The sequence below is a fragment of the Ictalurus furcatus genome, chromosome 29 (assembly GCF_023375685.1).
Source record: "Ictalurus furcatus strain D&B chromosome 29, Billie_1.0, whole genome shotgun sequence".
NCBI lineage: Eukaryota > Metazoa > Chordata > Actinopteri > Siluriformes > Ictaluridae > Ictalurus > Ictalurus furcatus.
In genome coordinates this window covers 5323131-5333619 of record NC_071283.1, presented here as the reverse complement: position 1 = coordinate 5333619, position 10489 = coordinate 5323131, and the positions used below count along the sequence as shown (strand labels likewise).

The 10489-nt window shown below is 40.6% G+C and overlaps 1 protein-coding gene across 1 annotated transcript; it reads left to right on the top strand.

The window, feature by feature from the left end:
- Positions 1-517: 517 nt before the first annotated feature.
- LOC128604366 (protein eyes shut homolog) lies at positions 518-9793 on the top strand. Its single transcript, XM_053619465.1, has 3 exons — positions 518-771; positions 2538-2699; positions 7243-9793. The coding sequence occupies exons 2-3, from the start codon at positions 2585-2587 to the stop codon at positions 8439-8441; spliced, it is 1314 nt and encodes a 437-aa protein (XP_053475440.1). The 5' UTR covers positions 518-771; positions 2538-2584; the 3' UTR covers positions 8442-9793.
- Positions 9794-10489: the final 696 nt, after the last annotated feature.

The following is a 10489-nucleotide window of genomic DNA, read 5'->3' as shown; positions in this document are numbered from 1 at the left end:
AATGGACTGAATGTTGGGTATTGTGCAAAAGCCTTAGCCACACTATATCTTTTTAATATACAGTTTATGTTAAATGTGACAACAGAAGAGATTTCCAAACATTAATTTTCTAACTATTCTGAAGAACAAGTAGTTCTGCAACAGATGGTATGGCCTCCACAGGGCCCTGATGTCAACATAATTGAAGCTGTCTGGGAGCAAAGACAGCCAAAGTCTGTTTAAAAAAAAAAAAAAGAAAGACGGAAAAAAAACTGGCAGTTTCTCCAAGATGTTAAAAACAACCTAGCAGCTGATTTCCTTATAAAACATACAAGGCTTGATGCAGTTTTAAATGCTGCATCAATATTCAGGACATTTATTGATTAAATCTGACTGCTCATTTCACCCCTACAAATTTTCCTTCTTACATTTTTATTAAATATTTAAATAATCTATGTAAGTTCTGTATTTTGCACAGTACTGTATTTCTCCAGATTATTTTTTATTGGCTTCACTCTGTCTCTTTGGGTTTTTTTTTTTAAACATATTATGTTAATATTAAATGCGTTGTAAATTTGCTTTTTAAACCCTTTTTTAATTTATTCTCCTGGCACTTCAGTTGCCAATGCAGGTCTGGATGGAAAGGTGCTCTCTGCTCTGAGAGGGTGTCCTTCTGTGATTTGGAACATGTCCCACCTCCCTCATGTACCCGTGGTTCTACATGTGTTCCGCTTCCTGAAGGCTACAGCTGTCAGTGCCCCCTGGGCACCTACGGCGAGTTCTGCCAGGAAGGTTAGCTGCTGAAGTACATTGGGGAATGAACCTTTGTTATAACAGTTAATTACTGTGAAATTAATGTTCCTTCCGATCACTACAGAGAACAGCAATTATGAGACTTAGTTGTAAAGCTTGGGCTTATGCAAAAGCAGTAATGCATGCTAAATTTCAAAGTAGGTAATTTCTCTAGAACAAGTATTCAATCAAATAACCCTCTAATTTGTCAAGATGTGGTTTGACATTTTTAGTTTCAAAGGGAAAAGAAAGCCTATAAGATCACTGAGACAGACATACAAATTCATTCATTCATTCAATATTTACGTGTCACTGTGAAATCTGGAGCCTATCCCAGGAACCTTTTGATTATTACTGCTGATGAGTGGTTTCCATCTTGTGGTATAGCTGCTATATTTCTGCTCTGGAAATCTTCGTCGAACTGTGACACCATGATACCTTCACCCCTGCCATGTGGAGGTTGTTGGTCTTCAGTGTATAGCAAAAACAACAAATTCGGCCTTGCTGTTCCAATACTTTCAGAGAGGACTTTATATTGATTTTATGGAATGGGAAGCATTTTGATAAATGTCATAAACATAATGTTGATAGTAGAGATGCACCGATACTAAATTTCTCAGTCGATACCGATCATTCAGAGTGATATCGGCCGATAACGATAGTTCTGCCTTTTATACCTTCTTTTAAATGAATAATAATTAATTCCACAATTCTGAAGGAAATGCAAATAAAAACTTTATTCTCTCCATTTCAACAAGTTGTTTCACAGTAACTGGTCTCATAAACAGAAAACAATTACTCTAATTAACATTAACACATCAACTAAATTCTGAAGATTAAAGTAAGATTTGTTAACTTATTGAATGTTTTAATTCATATTAACATTGATTGAATTCTAAAAAAAAAAAACCTCCTGTTAGTCTCACATTCACTCACCACAAACAAAAGCATTTTTACTTCATCACTGAACATCAAACTGGTAATATATAATATAAACTTTTATATATATATATATATTAACATTAACTGGATATGAAATATACTACTCTACAAATATATTTTTCTGTGCAATATATACTACTTGTCATATATCAAGGCGGTAACTCTGGACTTCAGTTCCCATCAGACAATGCACTGTACTACAATATGTCACATGACCACCTGCACCTGAATCACGTTTCTGTTAACGAGCACACTTATATATAGCCATTGTTTGCACTGCTTCCCTGTCTTACGTTTGTCTTAGACTACCGTTGTCCATGTTACCGTGTTTTGGTCCTGTTAGTTTATGTTTAGTCCTTGCCACAGTGTTTTGCATTAGTCATAGTATGTTTTGTATTTTGTTGGTTTATATAATAAAAAGTTTAAAATCTGCGATTGCTTCCGCATCTACCTTTGAAACGTGACACTACTTTTTTGTCAACTCATCTTATTTAAATCTTTCAACGGTGTACTGGTGCTTTAATTCAGCGCGAGCAGCTTGAGCAGCAGGGGAAAATAAAATAACTCTACACCGAAACTCCCGCTTCACCTCTGCTCACTTCTGGTGTAAAATTTTAGCAGTGCGGAGCTTTTTATGCCCTCTTTTTATGGACAGGATATAATTTGGCCCTGATCATCAGATGTTATCGATGGCCAATAGTGTGAAAAATAGCCTTTATCGGTACCTCTCTAGATGTATCTCTAGATACATCGGTGCATCTCTAGTTGATAGCAAAATGTCCTATATATTGTAAAATTTCTGATTACTACTATTTTCCCTAAAGCTTTGTCCATCAGCGACCCATTCTTTGAAGCTAACCGGTCCTCCTGGATGGCTTTTCCCCTCATACATATGAGACACAGAACACACCTTCTGCTGCAGTTCAAGACGATTTCACTGGAGGGCATCCTGTTCTACACAGCACAGTATCTAAGTGCCCAAGCTGGTATGAAAAACTCTCTCCAGCTTGAGTCTTTTCAAATTAATAATGTGTTTATTCCTAAGTAAAATAATGCACAATATATTATTAACTACATTAGAGTTCTCCAGCTACAGGCCTAGACAGACACATTGTCAGTTTTTAGCCCCATCCTCTAAGACTCTGTCAAAAAAAAAAAAACGATTACAATGATAATTAGCCTTGATAATTAGCTGAAAGATTTGCTCAGCAGGGCACAGCTAAAAATGTAAAACAGTGTGTCTTTCTGGAACTAAACTAGAGATTCCTAGGAGGTGATACATGCAGGGCACAGATGATGGAAATGATGATACTGTACAATTGTTTCTCATGAAAACAAAGCAAATACAGAAATGTATGGTAGAGCACACAAACTTTTTCAATCAATAGATTTCACAGAATAGATTTATATTAGTGAAGAAAGATGTAATCAGGCTTGTGAAATGAAACCACAATATTGTTTTAGATTTTAATTATGAAGTTCTTGGTTGGTGATTTAAAACCAGAATAGGCAAATAGAACCTGTCACATAATTTACGTAATGGAGGTTTGGACGGATGCAAGTGCAGTTAAAGACGTTTATTAGAGAGAGAGGCAGGCAGACAAATCCAAAACGGTAATCAAAAGTTTGGTCTAATAACAGGCAAAAGGTCAGGCGATTGGCCTTATATACTGTGGTTGTGAGTGTGTGTGAGATTGGATGTAGGTGTGTGTGATTAGAATGAGTGTTCTGTGTGTGTGTGTGTGTGTGTGTGTGAGGTGAGTGTTCTGGGAATTACAGTCCATGGTGGCCATGTCTGTAGGCCGCCGTGCAGTATGAGTAATGTCACTGGGGGATGAGGTTGCCACATTGACCTCTGGCTGGAGCTCGGCAGGTGAGACCACCTCATAGGTCTCGAAACCCCCCCTCATGGAAGGTCACATCGTCAATCTCAGACTGGAATTTGGCGTGGAAGATCACTTCGTCGATCTCAGACTGGAACTTGGTGTGGAAGGTCACATCGTCGATCTCAGACTGGAACGTGGTGTGTGAGGTCGCTTCGTCGACCTCAGACAGGAACTTGGCATGGGAGGTCGTCTCTTCGACCTCGGGCAGGAACTTGGCTTGAGAGGTTGTCTCTTCCACCTCGGACAGGAACTTGACTTGAGAGGTCGTCTCTTTGACCTCGGAGAGGAACTTGGCTTGAAAGGTCGCCTCTTCGATCTTGGACTTGAATATGGCTTGGGAGGTCACCTCGTTGACCTCTAACTTGACTTTATGCTGTAGATCTGGGGGTGAGACCACTTCGTGGGTCTCAGATTGGAGCCCTGGAGGTGAGGTCACCTTGTTGACCTCCGACTGGGGCTCTGCAGTGGAAACTACCTCTTGGATCTCAGGCTGTAGCTCGGGACCAGAGGTCGCCACGTTGACCTCTGGCTGGAGCTCTGTATATGAGACCACCTCATGGGTCTCAAGCTGGAGCTCTGGGGAAGAGGTTGCTACATTGACCTCCAGCTGGAGCTCGGCAGGTGAGACCACCTCATGGGTCTCAGGTTCGAGTGCTGGAGATGAGACATCCTCATGGGTCTCATGCTGAGGCTCTGGGGAGGAGGTTGCCACATGGACCTCCAACTGGTGCTCTGGAGCTGAGACTACCTAGTGGGTTTCAGGTTGGAGCTCTGGAGCGGAGGTCGCCACGTTGACCTCCGGCAGAGGCTCTGGAGCTGAGACTACCTCGTGGGTCTCAGGTTGGAGCTCTGGAGATGAGGTTGCCACGTTGACCTCCAGCTAGAGCTCCGTAGGTGCTCTCTTGTGGAGCCATTTGTGAGCACGCCAGCTGCTCTTGAAACATCCCTGAGAGCAGAAATATGATCCATGGATCCCAAGTTTCCTGCATGTGGGACATTGTAGCTGGGCTTCTTTACAGCAGCCTCGGTCTTGCAGGTCTGTGTCACCACCACAACTGCCCTGTTGCCCGGGGGCCGAAGCTGAGCTGTAGAGACCCTCCTGTCGGCCAGCTCCCTCTCGTAATATGAGGTGAAAGTCTGAGAGGGTTCATCCGTTACACTGGGCCTTCCTAACATTTTTTCAAGATCAAGTTTGTGCTCTGAACACCTAAAAGTTTAACCAACTGGCTTACATGGCTAAGCTCACCGGCCCCCCTAGAAATCAGGAACTCTGCCCAACTTCAAGCTGGGCCAGTGAGTCGAGACAGCATGAATCCCAGCCACTGCTCCTCTCTGGGCTTGGGGTCCTCCAGGCTTATAAAATAAAACTGGCTTTGGAGTATATAACCTTCAGGACATACCTCAAAGCCATCGAAGGAAGCTGGTACTCCCAGGGGGTACCACTGGGGAAAATGCACAGAATCAAAGGCTGGTATAGAGATCCCAGCGTAATGCTCTCCTGCTGCTTCCATGTTGTAGGCAAAGTATTTTGTCACGTAATAAACGTAAAGGACACTAGGATGGATGCAAGTGCAGATATGAGCTTTACTTAAAGACAGGGGCAGGCAGACAAATCTAAAACGGTAATCAAAAGAGTGGTCTTATAACAGGCAAAAGGTCAGGCGATCGGCAGACGGGCATAAACAGGGCAAGGCTAGAATCAGAATCGAGAACTGAGAAACAAGGTCAGTGAACATGAAACAAAACGAGAAACAAGGAATAACCACTTGGTAAGGAGATAAACTCATGTAATACTTTGCAAAGTCATAGTTTTAGCACAGTCTCTTATATACTGTGGTTGTGAGTGTGTGTGAGATTGGATGCAGATGTATGTGATTAGAATGAGTGTTTTGTGTGTGTGTGTATGGGAAATGTTTTCACTGGATTGCTGTGATATCACAGAACCAAAATAAGCTAGGGTCTGAATAACTGTTACTTATAATAATTGTTACTACTTGACTGGTTTTTACCAGATTTGTTTTAAAAAATCACTATTTTGAACTGTTTTAATTGTACAGCAATGAACGTGTCAAACTGCACTTGCAACATCCAACATCCATACAAAGCCCACAAATTACATGTCAGCTTCAGTGCATTTTCACTGTTACACTGTTAATTAAGAAAGTGAATCAATTGGTGCAATAACTTTGCTAAATAATAAACCTGTGCAGATCATATTACACCATTTAATGACATACCAGTTCTTAAAATGCACTCGTGTGGATGAGCTGGCAGATCAGATGAAATCCCTGGAAGTGAAACTGAGACTGTGCAGCGTTGAGCTCCTTTTAGCTTAATTGAAGTGTAGAGGATGTGATGTCTACAACAGAATCTGGGAACCTTTTCTGCTATGCTCTCACCTCACTAGTGTCCGAAACTCAGTCTTGACCGGCCTCTTCAGGCAACCATTTTCTGCTGATCTGTCTGAAGTGTCCGCTGAAGTGTCAACAGTCCATTAAAGCAAATAAAGAAAAAAAGGCTTTTCTCTGAGGAGTCTTGTGCGGCTAACTAGAATTGGCTTTATCTAGTTTTAAATATTTTCAGATTAACAAAGTACATTTAGCTGCTTTCTTTACTTACGTAAGTTGGTTGACAGTATGGGGTCAGGTTTATCTCAGACTAGGAAAAGACAAAGAAAACACACCCTCAAATGGGAATTCCTTCTCAGGATGGTCTCCTTAACCCCAGGTTCAGCAACTGATGTAAAATCAACATGGCTGCTCACAGCATCCCTATAAACAAAGTAACACTTCTTATCTTCACATGAGTAATGATATATATATATATATATATATATATATATATATATATATATATATATATATATATATGTGTGTGTGTATATATATATATATATACACACACACACACACACACACACACACACACACACACACAAGTATTTGCTTTAGATGAACAACATACATACATATTCACTTGTTAAACCTGTAGCATTGACTATACAGTTCCCTCTTTTGAAAAAGAAAATATACATCACTCATCACAGTCAGCTGCGCTAGCTTGTTGCTAACAAAAGACTAACAGGGAGGCATCCATTTTTTTTCCCCCCTATTTTGTAGTTTGTGGTCAAAATCTACATAATTCCAACCCCAGACTTGAAATAAATTGAGATGTAACTGACCTCACACACAATGTTAAAACTGAAATATTTCCTTATATTTAACTTTATATACAGTATCCTATGATATTAAGATGTAAATGGTATTTATTTTTATGAATAGATAACAAACAGATGGAGGTATTGTGTCAAAGCATTGGAGCTTTAGAATATTACTTAAACGAGACAGAATGTGACAAATGTTGCAACTGACCTCACTCTCCAATATGTTTATGGTACATTGTGTGATTGAAAGAGTACACTGGATATTCTCCACTATGTTTTCTGGCACTGCTACAAAATGGCAGACTTAGAAAATGTGTGCACTATATAGTCAGTAGAACATAGTTTTGGACACAACGTCTGGCAATTTTTGTGCAACTTTGCTGTTAGGTTCTGATAACTGAAAGAAAAAAAACTTATTTTTACTGAACTAGGACTATATACACTAATAGAATAAACTCTCCAATCTCTGTTTCCTTCCAGGTGACTTCATCAGTCTGTCTTTGTCTGGAGGATTTGTACAGCTTCGCTACAATCTTGGTGACACAACAATTGTTCTACAGTCTCCAAACAGAGTGGACCTGATAGGTAACACATGGCATACAGTGAAAGCCGGGAGAGAGGGAAACCAAGGCTATCTGGTTCTGGATGAGCACAGTGTAATTCATAACTCTTCTAAGGGCATGACTACTCTGGATATCGCCACTGAAGTTTTCATTGGCGGTGTGTCTGTCATGAATTCTGTTTCCCCAGATGCAATGGAGAAAAAGCCAATCGGCTTCAGTGGGAGCATTCGCGAGGTCATCATTAATGGCCATGAGCTTGAGCTCACAGAGAGAGGGGCTCTACAAGGGGTGAACGTGAAGGATTGGGATGGGACACAGTGTGGGTACAAAGTGTGTAGGAATGGGGGTTACTGCCAAGCAGAGGGCCAATTTTCGTTTGTTTGCGTTTGCCCTGCAGAATGGACGGGTGCATACTGTGAGAAATCTATTTTTTGCATAGGTGATCTGTGCCAACATGGTTCTCTCTGCATTCCAAACATTACATCAGCCACATATTCCTGCATGTGTGGCCTCGGATGGCATGGGACATACTGCGATGTGCGAGTGTCCATGAGAACCATTCGCTTTGTTGGAAATTCATATTTAAAATATAGAGACCCGAAGTACAGCACAAGAGATCTGATGCACACGCAATTATCATTTAATCTCTCAGCGAGCTCAGAAGATGGACTGATTCTGTGGATGGGCCAGGCAGAGAGTGAAGATGATGATTATGTTGCTGTAGGACTTCAGGGCGGTCATCTAAAAATAGCCGTCAACCTTGGTGAGAAGATTGCAGTTCCTCTCGTTTCCCGAAACACAACCCTGTGCTGTGACGAATGGAAATACATATATATTACTCTAAATCACACTGTCATCCAAGCTTATGTTGATGAAAAGAAGGTTATTTTTGAAGATATTGACCCATTTGAGCACTATGTTTCCATTGATTATGGAGGTGTTTATTATTTCGGAGGCTTTGAACTGAACAGAGATGTAGGGTGGGTTACATCTGGTCTCTTTACAACAGGGTTTGTAGGAAGTATCAAAGATGTTCTTCTGTATCAGGACACAAGTATGATGCAGCTTCTAGAAAGGTCTGAGGGCTTTAATGTTTTTCAAGGAGAGGAAAAATAAATGTAGTGTTGCATATTAAGAAAATAATAGTAATATATATTCAGTGGCCACTTTATCTAGCAGAGCTTGTGGATTTTGTGGAGACCTGACCATCACACCATATGTGCTTTTTGAACATCCTATTCCAGATTTAGTCCCACTTTGTTGTTATAATAACCTCCACTCTTCTGGGAAGGCTTTGCACTAGATTTTGGAACATGGCTATGTGGGGATTTGGCCAGTCAGCCAAATGTGCATTAGTGAGGTGAGGCACTGATGTTTGGTAAGGAGGCCTGGGGCGCAGTGTGTTCCAATTCATCCCAAAGGTGTTCAGTGGGGTTGAGGTCAGGGCTCTGTGCAAGCCACTCAAGTTCTTCTCTCATGTCTCCATGGACCTTGCACAAGGGCACTGTCATGCTGGAACTTGTTTGGGTCTCTTAGTTTCAGTCAATGGAAATTGTAATGCTGCAGCATACAAAGACATCCTATACAATTGTTTGCTTTTCCCAAACATTGTTTGGGAAAGGCCCACATATGGTTGTGATGATTAGGTGTCCACATACTTTTAGCCATATAAATACCATGTAAGTTTATTTTGTAGATATAGTTTCTGACTGTAGCCCATCTGTTGCTATGTACAGTCTTGTCCACCACCCTTTATTCTGTTCATCATTAGAAAAAGAACACCATATACCACCACTGACCAGGTATAATTTTTCGTGGTAGCCAATTCTCAGTACTGACATGGTAGTGTGTGTCACACTCGTAGACTAGGAATGGATCAGATACAGCAGTGTTGCCAGATTTTTTTTTAAACGCCTCAGGGTCATGGTTGGTTTAAGAAAAGGGCCACCAACCAAAAGTATCCAGCCAACAGCAATGACCTTTAGGTTTAAACTGTACCCCTACAAGGTGACCAGCAATGTAGGTGTGTGTAACAAAGTGGCATTTATGATTAAACAGTGCTCAAAATACCTCAACAAAATTCATCATACTCATCATATTCATCATGTCAGAGTCATTGCTGTGCTAAGAATGATCAACCAAATAATACCTGGTCTGTAGTGGTCCCTTTCTACTGATTGACTAGGTGACAACTTGGGTAGGTAGACCTGATAAAAGAAGCAACATGTGTAGATACAAGGTGCAGCCAACTAGCAGCCAAGTGTATAGTATAAAGGTTTACTAAAAACATTGTTTATTTGCTTGTTTGTTAAAATGTATTGCTTTTAAGGTTAACCCATTCGTTTGGTTTATGTTGGTACTTCGAAGGGTTCACATGGTACTTGTGTTTTTTTTAGTTACTTTACTATCATATTCTGGCCACACACTCCAAATAAGAAAGTAATATTCATATCCTCTATCTATCTTCTGTCTCCTCCAGGGGGGTATTCCAGAAAGCAGGTTATGTGACTTACCTAGGTAAGTTTACTTTGAAGAGTTAATGGATAACCTCAACTTTTTGGTTCCAAAAATGGCGGTAACTTTCAGAGTATGTAAGTTGCCATAGCAACTTACTCACTGAACATAACCTGGTCCGGAGCAGGTTATGTTCCAGGGTTAGTTTGTTTCAGAGAGCTGACGGAACATAGCGTGCCCTTTTGAAGAAGAGCCAATGGATGAAGAAGCACGGATTATACGAAATCTTTTTCATACCCAGATGAATATTTGCAGGAGTGTTAACGTTTTTCGTGAGAATCGTTGATGTAACATTTTGAAACCTCACATCACCAACGTGACATTATGCATTGCCCTTCATTTTTTTGCCACAGGGAGTTTTCTGTATATAATGTGTGTGAAGGTGTGTAGGACCGTTCATACAGTACAGCCTTGCACTCAAACAATTCCTACACAATTTTGTGCAGTTCCCTGGCCATAAACCATGATGAACCATTGATGAAAATGGCAAGAGGAACCCCCAGTGAACCAAAGAGATTGCAGGGTGTTACAAGATGTGATCTGCCCACATCATTTCTAATTAAATGACTAATCCACAGAGTGAACAGTTGAGGTTCATTGTTTCTTTATTTTCTGTAATTGAAAAAGACATTTGAATTCATTGCTTTGCC